At 39.7% G+C, this 16,260-nt stretch overlaps 1 protein-coding gene across 1 annotated transcript in view; it reads left to right on the plus strand.

The window, feature by feature from the left end:
* Nucleotides 1–328: 328 nt before the first annotated feature.
* dct (dopachrome tautomerase) overlaps nucleotides 329–16,260 on the plus strand; it is a 21,255-nt gene continuing 5,323 nt past the window's right edge. The window contains exons 1-6 of the mRNA XM_079881835.1: nucleotides 329–718; nucleotides 1,544–1,843; nucleotides 3,559–3,659; nucleotides 9,445–9,611; nucleotides 10,924–11,103; nucleotides 12,184–12,319. Coding sequence (XP_079737961.1) covers nucleotides 433–718; nucleotides 1,544–1,843; nucleotides 3,559–3,659; nucleotides 9,445–9,611; nucleotides 10,924–11,103; nucleotides 12,184–12,319 — 1,170 coding nt within the window. The 5' untranslated portion in view covers nucleotides 329–432. The remainder of the gene's footprint in view (nucleotides 719–1,543; nucleotides 1,844–3,558; nucleotides 3,660–9,444; nucleotides 9,612–10,923; nucleotides 11,104–12,183; nucleotides 12,320–16,260) is intronic.

A 16,260-nucleotide genomic window follows, 5' to 3' on the forward strand; every position in this document is an offset into this window, starting at 1 on the left:
AACACATTCTTTATAAACAAGAAAAACATTTCTCAGAAATCTCTGTGTCTTGTTCCTGACTGAAACTGGATCATATGAGTTACACAGAAAACTCTTTCTCAGCCCCTAACTGCAGATATGATCCTAAACATTATCTGAAGGAAAGCCACGTAAACTGCGGTCATGGATCTGTTCTATTTCCTCTTGAAGAGTTGAATCCATTGAGGAACAGACTTTTTCCCTCAGGGTTTTTCCAGGCATTAGTGTCATGTGACGGCCACGGGACGGCCCGAGTAATCCCACCATACAGCGTATAAATCCAGTGATGGGACAATGAGCATGTCATGTGTGTAAAGACGGCATTATACGCGTGTAATCCTTAAACACACTCTGATTCTGTGTGCTTGTGGTCAGTAATACGCTGTGGGATCTGAAGCTGAAGATATTCCAGAGATGAGGAGATTGCTTGTGTTGGCTCTGTTCTGTCTGGGATGGATAAACCTGACGGAGGCTCAGTTTCCTCGGGTCTGCTGCACCGTTGAGGGAATCGTGTCTAAAGAGTGTTGTCCCGCGCTGGGATCCGACCCGGAGAACCGATGTGGAGTTCTGTCGGGTCGGGGAAACTGCAGTGACGTTCACATCGACTCCAGGCCGTGGGGAGGACCGTACCGACTGAGGAACGTCGACGACCGGGAGAAGTGGCCGACCAAATTCTTCAACCGGACCTGCCGATGCTTTGGTTTGTGTGAAACTAAATCATTTTAATTGTCTGTCAAATTGTAGGACTTGTTAATGACTGTTTACATACTTCTGCATGACATACCTGGATATCAACCTTAAATATATATTATGATATGGATCAGAAGTAATTTTTTAGGGATTATATATATTATATATATATATATACACTACCAGTCAAAAGTTTTGGATCGGTACGATTTTTTATGTTTTTAAAAGAAGTCTCTTCTGCTCACCAAGGCTGCATTTATTTGATAAAAAATATATATATGAAACAGTAATATTGCAAAATATTTTTTACAATTTAAAGCAGTAACAGTGTGAATATATAGTAAAGTGTAATTTATTCCTGTGATCAAAGCTGAATTTTCAGCATCATTACTCCAGTCTTCAGTGTCACACAATCCTCCAGAAATCACTCTAATATGAGGATTTGATGCTCAAGAAACATTTATGATTATTATCAATGTTGAAAACAGTTGTGAACTTTTTTTTTTCAGGATTCTTTGACGACTAGAAAGTCCAAAAGAACAGCATTTATTTGAAATATAATCTTTTGAACAATAAAAATCTTCCTGATCCAAAACCTTTAAATGGTAATGTGTATATATATATATATATATATATATATATATATATATATATATATATATACACATAAACCTATACTATAAACTTATATATAAATCTAAATAAACTTGTTTAAATTATTTTCAGGTATTTTAAAAAAAATCAATCAAATGTGTCTGTATTTTGGGCTAGTATTGTAAATATGCTCCTAGAGATCAGATTATCCGCCGTAATGAAGGTGTTCTGTGTCGATCAGGGAACTTCGCTGGCTATAACTGTGGCGAGTGTAAGTTTGGCTGGACCGGGTCGGACTGTGAACAGCGTAAAGCTCCCGTTGTGAGGAAGGACATTCTCTCTCTGGGCGCCGACGAGCTCCAGGAGTTCCTCAGTGTTCTGGACCGGGCCAAAAGCACCGTTCACCCGGAGTATGTGATTGCCACACAGCACTGGCTGGGTCTGCTGGGACCCAACGGCACCGAGCCCCAGTTCACCAACATCTCCATATACGACCTGTTTGTCTGGCAGCACTACTACTCCGTGCGGGACACACTGCTAGGTGAGGAACTAACTAACCCAAACCCAAACCCTAACCCCACGCTGCTAGGTGAGGAACTAACTAACCCTAACTCGAACCCAAACCCGAACCCAAACCCCACACTGCTAAGTGAGGAACTAACTAACCCTAACTCGAACCCAAACCCGAACCCAAACCCCACACTGCTAGGTGAGGAACTAACTAACCCAAACCCAAACCCAAACCCTAACTACTCCGTCAGGGACACGCTGCTAGGTGAGGAACTAACTAACCCAAACCCGAACCCCACGCTGCTAGGTGAGGAACTAACTAGCCCAAACCCAAACCCAAACCCCACGCTGCTAGGTGAGGAACTTACTAACCCAAACCCGAACCCCACGCTGCTAGGTGAGGAACTAACTAGCCCAAACCCAAACCCCACACTGCTAGGTGAGGAACTAACTAACCGTAACCCAAACCCAAACCCGAACCCCACGCTGCTAGGTGAGGAACTAACTAACCGGAACCCAAACCCAAATCCCACGCTGCTAGGTGAGGAACTAACTAACCGGAACCCAAACCCAAATCCCACGCTGCTAGGTGAGGAACTAACTAACCGGAACCCGAACCCCACGCTGCTAGGTGAGGAACTAACTAGCCCAAACCCAAACCCAAACCCCACGCTGCTAGGTGAGGAACTAACTAACCGTAACCCAAACCCACACCCGTACCCCACGCTGCTAGGTGAGGAACTAACTAACCAGAACCCAAACCCGAACCCCACGCTGCTAGGTGAGGAACTAACTAACCGGAACCCAAACCCAAATCCCACGCTGCTAGGTGAGGAACTAACTAACCAGAACCCAAACCCGAACCCCACGCTGCTAGGTGAGGAACTAACTAACTCGAACCCAAACCCAAATCCCACGCTGCTAGGTGAGGAACTAACTAACCGCAACCCAAACCCACACCCGAACCCCACGCTGCTAGGTGAGGAACTAACTAACCGGAACCCAAACCCAAATCCCACGCTGCTAGGTGAGGAACTAACTAACTCGAACCCAAACCCAAACCCAAACCCGAACCCCACGCTGATAGGTGAGGAACTAACTAACCCAAACCCGAACCCCTTGCTGCTAGGTGAGGAACTAACTAACCTGAACCCGAACCGCTGGATTAAAACATCAACATTCCTCAAAGAATGAATCAGAAACATTAAAAAACAGAAGGGTGGTTTCATTTCACACCTTTTCATTTTTCTCCATCATTCATAGCCAATGTTTTATAGTCACTGTTATGATTTTAGTGAAGTATAAAAAATAAAAGGAATTGTTTATTTGATTACATTTTGAAAGATTAATTAAATTATTCATGTTTTACGCCTTCATTTGATCACCATCGGTTTTGACAATAAAGTTTTATTAAATCTCAACTCCAGAAAAAGTAAAACACAGAATTTCTGAAATATTTTACATTTTAAAGGACCCTGTTACTGTAAAAAAAAAAAAAAATTATTTAATTGTTTAAGTTTTATGAAATCAGTTGATTAACCATTAACCAACTGATTGACCATTAAAATGGTCGAGGTAAGGGTTAGTTAAAAAAAAAAAATTGAGTTACTAATACATTTAAACTGGAGGGGGAAAAAAATTAATTTGGAGAAATACATTTATTTGATTGAGCCCTACTAATGTACGTCTGTACGTGGTGTCTGATGTGGTTATGTGATTATGATATTGACCTGTTTCTGCTGGCAGGTCCAGGACGTCCTTTCAAAGCCATCGATTTTTCCCACAAGGGTCCGGCGTTCATCACCTGGCACCGATTCCATTTGCTGAGCCTGGAGAGAGAACTACAGGTCAGAACTACACTAGCCCTAACTCCAGGTCATATCTACAGTAATCCTAACTACAGGTTTAGAACTACACTAACCCTAACTACAGGTCAGATCTACAGTAATCCATCACATTCACATTTCCTACTGACTTCCTGTTGACGAATGCGCATGCGTCGCGTCTGAATGCGTTGTTGTCTTTGGAGCTCCATCGATTGATTTAGAATTCTTGATTTTCTCTTTAAACTCACTTACAATGAACATTTTCTACTTTTCCTCACCTCATAGTTAGAGCAGACGCGTCTCAAGCCTATTAGTGATCCAACATCGGATACTCTTATAGGTTACTCCTGTGGATCACGGCTGAACGCATCTTCTCCACACTCAATTACAAACAAACATTTTTTCGCCTATCGTGCGTCTACTCTACACCCGTACCACTAAAAAGACGGATTATATCCAAGAATTCAGTCATAAATTAGTATTAATATTGATAGCATCACTGGTAGCTAACTTACTGTCCATCTGTTAAAATGGCGAATATATCAGATGTAAGTAGACTACCTTTTGGTGCAGGTGAGGACACATTTGAACTTCACGCACTGCAGTCTGAGCTGGAAGCTGTTGAGAAACAGATCCACAACCTTTTAGTGAGACAAGCCGAGCTGATAGACTGGCGTTTAGCTCTTGAAACATCACGCGCCGATGCACACAAATCAGTGATTAACGTTACTAACCCGCTGACTCCGACCTCGTCTACTCCGTGCGTTACTCAGCATCGGTCCCGCGCGCCGAGGTCGCGATCAGCCATGGTCTCGTTCACTCCGGCTCCCACATGCCACCACGAAGCCTGGATGGTTCCGCAGCGGAAGACGCGAGTCAGGTCTAGACCAAGACTCTCTCCGACCCTCCCGGTTTTCGAGATATCCACCCAAAACCGCTTCTCCCCTCTTCGCGAAACAGAACGCGATGCTGTCATCATCGGCGATTCCATCGTCCGGCACATCCACGCTACGTTAGGTAAAAGTAAGGTGCGTACTCACTGCTTTCCTGGTGCTCGTGTTTTCGATATCGCTGCGCGGGTACCCGAGATCTTGAACGATAACGAGCGTGTCGGAGCCGTCGTGTTGCACGCGGGAGTGAACGATATCAAGCTGCGGCAGACGGAGGTTCTGAAGAAAGACTTCAGGAATCTGATCGATACGGTACGCAGCACATCGCCTGAAAAAACGATCATTGTGTCTGGACCGCTACCCACGTACCGACTACTAGGGCATGAAAAGTTCAGTAGATTATTCGCGCTAAATGAATGGTTAATGTCATGGTGTAATGAGCAGAAACTGCTCTTTGTAAATAATTGGAATCTGTTTTGGGAGCGTCCTAGGCTTTACCGTGCTGATGGCTTACACCCAAACAGATTCGGATCGGATCTTCTGTCTGATAACATCTCCAAGTCGTTAAATACCGTTTGACTAGTAACCAAAAGTCCAAATTACAGTCTCTGCTGCACCAACTTAATTGATATAAATACTAGTGTAGAACATTGCATAGAAACTGTGTCTATTCCTCGTTTAGTGAGATCAAATAAATCTACTGCAAGATCTAGGAAAAATCTAATTGTTATTGAAACAGAAAATCTCGCTATTAGTGAACAAAAACAATTTCTAAAGCTAGGTCTTTTAAACATTAGATCTCTCACACCTAAGGCAGTAATTGTAAATGAAATAGTCACAGATAATAGCATCGATGTACTTTGCCTTACTGAAACCTGGCTTAAACCAAATGATTATTTCGGTCTTAATGAGTCTACTCCTCCTGGATACTGTTATAAGCATGAGCCCCGTCTGATTGGTCGTGGCGGTTGTGTTGCAACAATCTATAGAGATATTCTTAATGTTGCCCAGAAAACAGGTGACAAGTTGAATTCTTTGAAGTACTTGTACTAAATGTTACGCTCTCAGATGTAAAAAATCCCTATTATCTTTAGCTTTGGCTACCGTATATAGACCGCCAGGGCCTTACGCTGATTTCCTAAAAGAGTTTGCAGATTTTCTCTCAGATCTATTGGTCAACGTCAATAAAGCATTAATTGTTGGAGATTTTAACATACACGTAGATAATTCAAATGATGCGTTAGGGGCTGCGTTTACAGATTTATTAAACTCCTTTGGGGTCAAGCAAAACGTCACTGGTCCCACTCATCGTCTTAATCATACACTCGATTTAATTATGTCACATGGAACCGATCCAACCGATATAGATATTATACCGCAAAGTGATGATGTTACTGACCATTACATGGTAACTTGCATATTACGTACCCCTGTAATATATCGTGCTGCACCGCGTTATCGACCAGGCAGAACAATCCTTCCATCCACCATAGATAATTTTTCAAATTGCTTATCTGATCTGTCTCAGCTGCTCAGTGAACCTAAACAAACAGATGAACTTGAGGAATTAACTAGCACTATGAGCACCATTCTCTCCAGAACATTGGATATTGTTGCACCCGTTAAATTAAAAAAGGTCAGAGAGAAAATTAAAGCACCCTGGTACAACAATACTACGCATGTTCTAAAGAGAGAAACCCGTAATTTAGAGCGTAAATGGAAACAAACTAATTTAGAGGTTTTTAGAATCGCGTGGAAAGACAGTATGTCACGTTATAAAAAGGCCCTAAAAGCGGCCAGGGCTGAGCATCTCCACAAACTAATAGAAAATAACCAAAACAATCCAAGGTTTTTATTTAACACCGTGGCTAGACTAACAAATAAACAAGCGTCACCGGAACAAAATATCCCGTTACAGTTTAGTAGTAATGATTTCATGAACTTCTTCACTGAGAAAATAGAAAGCATCAGAACCACAATTGTAAACGTTCAATCTTCAATTGCCCCTTATAATTCAGCCTCAATTATCACCCTGCAAGAACAATTACAGTGCTTTACAACTATAGAACAAAAAGAGCTAAATAAACTTATCACTTCCTCTAAAACAACAACATGTTTATTAGATCCTATACCAACTAAATTACTGAAAGAAGTGTTACCTATAGTGGAAGAGCCTCTCCTCAATATTATTAACTCATCTTTATCTTTAGGTTATGTTCCAAGAACATTTAAACTGCCAGTTATAAAACCACTCATTAAGAAACCACAATTAGATCATAATAACCTAGCAAATTATAGACCAATTTCAAATCTTCCATTTATGTCTAAAATATTAGAAAAAGTTGTGTCCGCTCAACTGGGCTCTTTCTTGCAAGAAAATGACATCTATGAAAAGTTTCAGTCTGGTCTTAGGCCGCACCATAGCACTGAAACTGAGCTCGTTAAAATCACAAATGATTTACTTTTAGCTTCTGACCAAGGCTGTATCTCAATATTAGTTTTACTTGATCTTAGTGCTGCGTTCGATACTATAGATCACACAATACTCTTAGATCGACTACAAAATTATACTGGTGTTCAAGGACAAGCATTAAGCTGGTTGAGATCATACTTATCTGACCGCTATCATTTTGTCTATTTAAATGGAGAAAAATCGATCATAACTTCAGTAAACTATGGAGTGCCGCAGGGATCTGTGTTAGGCCCTCTATTATTCTCAATATATATGCTGCTACTTGGAAATATTATAAGGAAACATGGAATTAGTTTCCATTGTTATGCTGATGACACTCAAATATATATTTCATCATGGCCGAATGAAAATGCTAAATTATCCAAATTGACAGAGTGTGTTAAAGATATAAAAGATTGGATGACGCGTAATTTTCTTTTATTAAATCCAGACAAGACAGAGGTACTACTTATCGGTTCAAAAAACCACCCACAAAACCTCTCACAATACAATTTTAACATAGTAGGATGTCCTGTTACTTTATCCTCTACAGTAAAAGACCTGGGTGTTATATTAGACTGCAACCTGTCTTTTGAAAATCATATTTCATATGTTACAAAAACAGCATTCTTCCACCTTAGAAACATTGCTAAGCTACGTAACATGCTATCAGTTTCTGATGCAGAAAAGTTAGTTCATGCATTCATGACCTCGAGACTAGATTACTGTAATGCTTTATTAGCTGGTTGTCCTGTATCCTCAATAAACAAGCTACAGTTAGTCCAAAATGCCGCCGCTAGAGTTCTTACTAGATCAAGAAAATATGATCATATAACACCGATTTTAATATCACCACATTGGTTACCTATAAAGTCCCGTATTAACTACAAGGTATTGCTATTGACTTATAAAGCCCTAAACGGCTTAGCTCCAGTCTATTTAATGGATCTTCTATCGCCCTATAATCCATCGCGCTCTTTAAGATCACTAAATTCAAGGCTTTTGGTCATACCTAGGATATCCAGATCCACCAAAGGAGGGAGAGCATTTTCACATTTAGCTCCAAAACTCTGGAATAGTCTTCCTGATACTGTTCGTTGCTCAGACTCGCTCTCCCAGTTTAAAACTAGATTAAAGACGCATCTCTTCAGCCAGGCATTCATATAATACTTTTAATCTTACAGTTAAATCCGGTCTTTAGTTCATAAACGCCAGAGGAGAACTGGCCCCCGACTGAGCCTGGGTTCTCCCAAGGTTTTTTTTTCTCCATTAGGTCACCTGATGGAGTTTTTCAGTTCCTTGCCACTGTTGCCTTTGGCTTGCTCAGTTGGGGATATTTTGGGGATATTTAATTTTAATTTTATCAATCGATAAATTCCATTAGAAACAAACCTTGTTGTATTATTTTAATTTAATACTGTGAAGCTGCTTTGATACAATCTGTATTGTGAAAAGCGCTATACAAATACACTTGACTTGACTTGACTTGACTAATCCTAACTCCAGGTCATATCTACAGTAATCCTGACTACAGGTCAGAACTACAGTAATCCTGACTACAGGTCAGAACTACAATAACACCAACTACAGGTCAGAACTACAGTAATCCTAACTAAAGGTCAGAACTACAGTAATCCTAACTTCAGGTTTAGAACTACAATAATCCTAACTACAGGTCAGAACTACAGTAATCCTAACTACAGGTCAGAATTACAGTAATCCTAACTACAGGTTTAGAACTACAATAACCCTAACTACAGGTCAGAACTACAATAACCCTAACTGCAGGTCAGAACTACAGTAATCCTAACTACAGGTCAGAACTACAGTAATCCTAACTACAGGTTTAGAACTACAATAATCCTAACTACAGGTCAGAACTACAGTAATCCTAACTACAGGTCAGAACTACAGTAATCCTAACTACAGGTCAGAACTACAGTAATCCTAACTACAGGTTTAGAACTACAATAATCCTAACTAAGGAAGCACAGCTACACTATATGTCAGTGCACTTGCCCACCAGGCTATCGGCACCGGCTCAGTTTGATTAATTTTACCAACTATATAAGTTAGAATGACTTACAATCAAATTGATCATTGAAGCACGTTTTACAAGAAAATACTATTTTATTCTTCCAACTTCAAAATTCCACGTCTAATTCAATGCATTACTTGCCGAAACTGTGTAATTAATTGTGAAATTTACTAGCAATTTCTGAGTGTAAATTGTTTCCACACCCAGTTTTTTTTTTCAGAGTACTTAAAAATGTAGGCAGCAACAGAACTGAAGTTTTAAAGTCAAACTAGGTGCATTTTTTAAACACTATTGTTAAGTACATACTCTTCATGTGTATGTTTAAATTTAAACTTTTATTCTGAGAAATATTAGCTAGAATCTAGATTCCTCTTGGGTGAATCCAGCAGTAAGACAAAAGGAACTGGTGTTTTCTTGCCCTCTCAGAAGCTCACGGGTAACGAGAACTTCGCTGTGCCGTACTGGAGGTTTGCGACGGGTCGTCAGGAGTGTGACGTGTGCACAGACGCTCTTCTGGGAGGACCACACCCCGGGGACCCGTCCCGAATCAGCCCTGGATCCCGCTTCTCACGCTGGCCCGTGGTGTGCGACAGGTGCGTCTCAGAGGATAACCAGTCTTAACCACTCAACTCTGCTGTTAGAGACATGATCAGATGTTTCACGTCTGTGACACGGTCTTTTGGAGGCTCTTAAAAGTGTGAAACGGACTTACAATCTGGAGTAGAAGATCATATTGGATTATTAAGAAAATAAATGGTTCCACTTTATTTCAATAGTCCACTTTAGACATTCTACTAACTATAAGTAACTTTGCAACTACATGTCAACTAACTCTTATTAGAGTATTAGTAGACTGTCTACTTTTCCCTACTTTTATTACTTTTATTGTTTTTAAATATTTCTGTGTAGCTTTATTTATTTTTCAGTTTTAGTAATTTTAACTTAACTGCTGATGCAACAGGTCTAATTTTTTCCTCTAATATTTATATATTATTTCAGCTTTAGTTCACTGACTGAAACTGTGTTTAGTACACAATGACACTGAAACAACAGAAGATGAATTTGATCCAATCAACAATGATTAATGACTCAACATATATGCTTTAACCTCTCAGTTATACACACAATGGCATTCAGACAATTATGCATACAATAAAGAAAGGCACAAAAAGTCGGGGAAACTTAATATTCATCAATATTATTGATCTCCTGCATTGACACCATTATATGAGAACTGAACTGAGCTGGACGATGACATCACACTTTTCTCCAGAGCGGCTATATATATAAATGAACTAAATCAATAACTTTTTTACAGCAAAAATGAACCATCACTGAACTTACTTAAGCTGGACTGTGATGCTATTTGCTTCTAGACAAACTTTGTTGCATTCTTTTGTTGAAACTATTTGTATTGTAAAAAGCGCTATATAAATAAAGGTGACTTGACTTTACAAAATGCTCATCCAAAACAATTCCAGTAGGATCTGTCATGATTAGATAAAACCACTTTTAAAGACAGAAAAAGGCTTTCTTTTCCTACAACATGACTGACTCCTGGGTTAGGGAGGCCTTAAGGTAAATTGTATTTATCGTGCAATTTCTACGCAAAAAATAGTTTTTATGTGCATATGATATGCACTGTAAACCCCTTGGTTAGGATTAGTGGTGTGGAGTACGTGCATGTTACACGCCATAAAGTGCGTATCATATGCACCCTTATACAATTTTTTTTTTTTTTTTTTTTTGCGTAGAAATTACACGATAAATATAATTCGTGCTATAGATACGCACTTTCATGAGATCGGGGTGGAAGTGCACTTACTTCTCAGTAGAATAAAACACTGTCATGCGTTCCTGCTCCAGAATCTCATCCTGACGTTCTTCATCTTCTTCCTCCTCCAGTCTGGACGAGTATAACCGTCTGGTGACCCTGTGCAACGGCACTAGCGAGGGAACACTACGCAGGGGACTCGTACAGGGCACGAATGTGACTCTCCCAACCATGAGTGACGTCAGAAGCTGCCTGAACCTGCGAGAGTTCGACAGCCCACCGTACTTCACCAACTCCAGCTTCAGCTTCAGGTGATCCCGCAAACAGGCACTATTCTGTCTCTCCACCATATTAGTGATTTTCAACCAAAATCTTAACCACAGTACGAGTAGGGGAGAGCAGGGCACACACTAACGGGTCAAATACTTTTAAATACTGCATGACAAAACTAAAGTATTTACTAGTTGCCATATCAACACTATATAAAGAAAAAATACACTGAAATCTTTGGATGATATCACTGAACATTTAGCGATAGCAACAGTACATTTCTTTGGGGCATGTTGTCACAACTATGGTATTCTATTCTACACTTTTATGAATACTATTGAGAAACCATGAGAAAAAGGTGAATATAGAATGAGAGTCCATGTTCAGAAATTATTCATTATTATTATGTTTTGAACTATGCAGTATGTGTTTTGCGGTGTGTTTGTTGTCAAACTCAAAAATTACTTTATTGTTAATGATTAAAAATGCCATTGTTTTAAATGAAAAAGTTATTTACTGTATTTTATTGAGGAAATATTTTAGTTTGTCTTGTATATTTTTTGATTAGACCAGATAACATTTGAATCAGTCATATGGTCACGTTATAATGAACCTATGGGGCATGTTGTCACATTTCACTTCCACTCTTTCGGGGTAAATCAAGAAAAAAGTATACACTGTATTAATGAAACAAAACTACATATTTGTACTAGACATGTGGGAAATTAATGCAGGAAATAATAAATTCTCTGAGCCGTAAGTAGTTTTGCACAAACTGCTCTGAAGAACCGCCGCAGGGCCAGTGTTCGAGCGCGGCCGAACCATCGCCACTTTCCCAGTTCACAACTTCAAGTCTTGGGTCGGCAGCGTGACTGTAAGTTTTCCCAGGCACAAAAGGGTAGTGTGGGAGAAACGAAGCTTTTCAAAGCTTTGAATCAATTGAACCGATCGCTTCGCAAAATGATTCACTGTTTCGAAGTGTTAAAAACGCCCCACGCTGGTGACCCCTGCTGGTCAGAACAGGGAAATGCAACAAAAATTCAGGCCAAATATGTATAAAACAACCTGTTACAAACCCACTGCAAACGCTTTCTACAAACCCTAATGTTCTCTCTCTGCAGGAACGCTCTGGAGGGATTCGACCGGTCTGACGGTGAACTGGACTCTTCGGTCTCGAACCTTCATAACCTCGTGCATCAGTTCCTCAGCGGGACCAGCGCTCAGTCCCACTCCGCTGCCAACGACCCCATATTCCTGGTAATACAACAATCACATTCAATAATCACAACAACCCCATATTCCTGGTAATACAACAATCACATTCAATAATCACAACGACCCCATATTCCTGGTAATACAACAATCACATTCAATAATCACAACGACCCCATATTCCTGGTAATACAACAATCACATTCAATAATCACAACGACCCCATATTCCTGGTAATACACCAATCCCATTCAATAATCACAACGACCCCATATTCCTGGTAATACAACAATCCCATTCAATAATCACAACGACCCCATATTCCTGGTAATACACCAATCCCATTCAATAATCACAACGACCCCATATTCCTGGTAATACAACAATCCCATTCAATAATCACAACGACCCCATATTCCTGGTAATACAAAAATCACATTCAATAATCACAACGACCCCATATTCCTGGTAATACAACAATCCCATTCAATAATCACAACGACCCCATATTCCTGGTAATACAACAATCCCATTCAATAATCACAACGATCCCATATTCCTGGTAATACACCAATCCCATTCAATAATCACAACGACCCCATATTCCTGGTAATACAACAATCCCATTCAATAATCACAACGACCCCATATTCCTGGTAATACAACAATCCCATTCAATAATCACAACGATCCCATATTCCTGGTAATACACCAATCCCATTCAATAATCACAACGACCCCATATTCCTGGTAATACACCAATCCCATTCAATAATCACAACGACCCCATATTCCTGGTAATACACCAATCCCATTCAATAATCACAACGACCCCATATTCCTGGTAATACAACAATCCCATTCAATAATCACAACGACCCCATATTCCTGGTAATACACCAATCCCATTCAATAATCACAACGACCCCATATTCCTGGTAATACACCAATCCCATTCAATAATCACAACGACCCCATATTCCTGGTAATACACCAATCCCATTCAATAATCACAACGACCCCATATTCCTGGTAATACAACAATCACATTCAATAATCACAACGACCCCATATTCCTGGTAATACAACAATCCCATTCAATAATCACAACGACCCCATATTCCTGGTAATACAACAATCACATTCAATAATCACAACGACCCCATATTCCTGGTAATACAACAATCACATTCAATAATCACAACGACCCCATATTCCTGGTAATACACCAATCCCATTCAATAATCACAACGACCCCATATTCCTGGTAATACAACAATCCCATTCAATAATCACAACGACCCCATATTCCTGGTAATACACCAATCCCATTCAATAATCACAACGACCCCATATTCCTGGTAATACACCAATCCCATTCAATAATCACAACGACCCCATATTCCTGGTAATACACCAATCCCATTCAATAATCACAACGACCCCATATTCCTGGTAATACAACAATCACATTCAATAATCACAACGACCCCATATTCCTGGTAATACACCAATCCCATTCAATAATCACAACAACCCCATATTCCTGGTAATACAACAATCACATTCAATAATCACAACGACCCCATATTCCTGGTAATACAACAATCCCATTCAATAATCACAACGACCCCATATTCCTGGTAATACAACAATCCCATTCAATAATCACAACGATCCCATATTCCTGGTAATACACCAATCCCATTCAATAATCACAACGACCCCATATTCCTGGTAATACACCAATCCCATTCAATAATCACAACGACCCCATATTCCTGGTAATACACCAATCCCATTCAATAATCACAACGACCCCATATTCCTGGTAATACAACAATCCCATTCAATAATCACAACGACCCCATATTCCTGGTAATACACCAATCCCATTCAATAATCACAACGACCCCATATTCCTGGTAATACACCAATCCCATTCAATAATCACAACGACCCCATATTCCTGGTAATACACCAATCCCATTCAATAATCACAACGACCCCATATTCCTGGTAATACAACAATCACATTCAATAATCACAACGACCCCATATTCCTGGTAATACAACAATCCCATTCAATAATCACAACGACCCCATATTCCTGGTAATACAACAATCACATTCAATAATCACAACGACCCCATATTCCTGGTAATACAACAATCACATTCAATAATCACAACGACCCCATATTCCTGGTAATACACCAATCCCATTCAATAATCACAACGACCCCATATTCCTGGTAATACAACAATCCCATTCAATAATCACAACGACCCCATATTCCTGGTAATACACCAATCCCATTCAATAATCACAACGACCCCATATTCCTGGTAATACACCAATCCCATTCAATAATCACAACGACCCCATATTCCTGGTAATACACCAATCCCATTCAATAATCACAACGACCCCATATTCCTGGTAATACAACAATCACATTCAATAATCACAACGACCCCATATTCCTGGTAATACACCAATCCCATTCAATAATCACAACAACCCCATATTCCTGGTAATACAACAATCACATTCAATAATCACAACGACCCCATATTCCTGGTAATACAACAATCACATTCAATAATCACAACGACCCCATATTCCTGGTAATACAACAATCCCATTCAATAATCACAACGACCCCATATTCCTGGTAATACACCAATCCCATTCAATAATCACAACGACCCCATATTCCTGGTAATACAACAATCACATTCAATAATCACAACGACCCCATATTCCTGGTAATACAACAATCACATTCAATAATCACAACGACCCCATATTCCTGGTAATACACCAATCCCATTCAATAATCACAACGACCCCATACTCCTGGTAATACACCAATCCCATTCAATAATCACAACGACCCCATACTCCTGGTAATACAACAATCCCATTCAATAATCACAACGACCCCATATTCCTGGTAATACAACAATCCCATTCAATAATCACAACGACCCCATATTCCTGGTAATACACCAATCACATTCAATAATCACAACGACCCCATATTCCTGGTAATACAACAATCCCATTCAATAATCACAACGACCCCATATTCCTGGTAATACAACAATCCCATTCAATAATCACAACGACCCCATATTCCTGGTAATACAACAATCCCATTCAATAATCACAACAACCCCATATTCCTGGTAATACAACAATCCCATTCAATAATCACAACGACCCCATATTCCTGGTAATACAACAATCCCATTCAATAATCACAACGACCCCATATTCCTGGTAATAAAACAATCCCATTCAATAATCACAACGACCCCATATTCCTGGTAATACACCAATCCCATTCAATAATCACAACGACCCCATATTCCTGGTAATACACCAATCCCATTCAATAATCACAACGACCCCATATTCCTGGTAATACACCAATCCCATTCAATAATCACAACGACCCCATACTCCTGGTAATACACCAATCCCATTCAATAATCACAACGACCCCATACTCCTGGTAATACAACAATCCCATTCAATAATCACAACGACCCCATATTCCTGGTAATACAACAATCCCATTCAATAATCACAACGACCCCATATTCCTGGTAATACACCAATCACATTCAATAATCACAACGACCCCATATTCCTGGTAATACAACAATCCCATTCAATAATCACAACGACCCCATATTCCTGGTAATACAACAATCCCATTCAATAATCACAACGACCCCATATTCCTGGTAATACAACAATCCCATTCAATAATCACAACAACCCCATATTCCTGGTAATACAACAATCCCATTCAATAATCACAACGACCCCATATTCCTGGTAATACAACAATCCCATTCAATAATCACAACGACCCCATATTCCTGGTAATACAACAATCCCATTCAATAATCACAACGACCCCATATTCCTGGTAATACAACAATCCCATTCAATAATCACATTCAGTCTGT

The sequence above is a fragment of the Squalius cephalus genome (genome assembly GCF_949319135.1).
Source record: "Squalius cephalus genome assembly, chromosome: 9".
Taxonomy (NCBI): Eukaryota; Metazoa; Chordata; class Actinopteri; order Cypriniformes; family Leuciscidae; genus Squalius; species Squalius cephalus.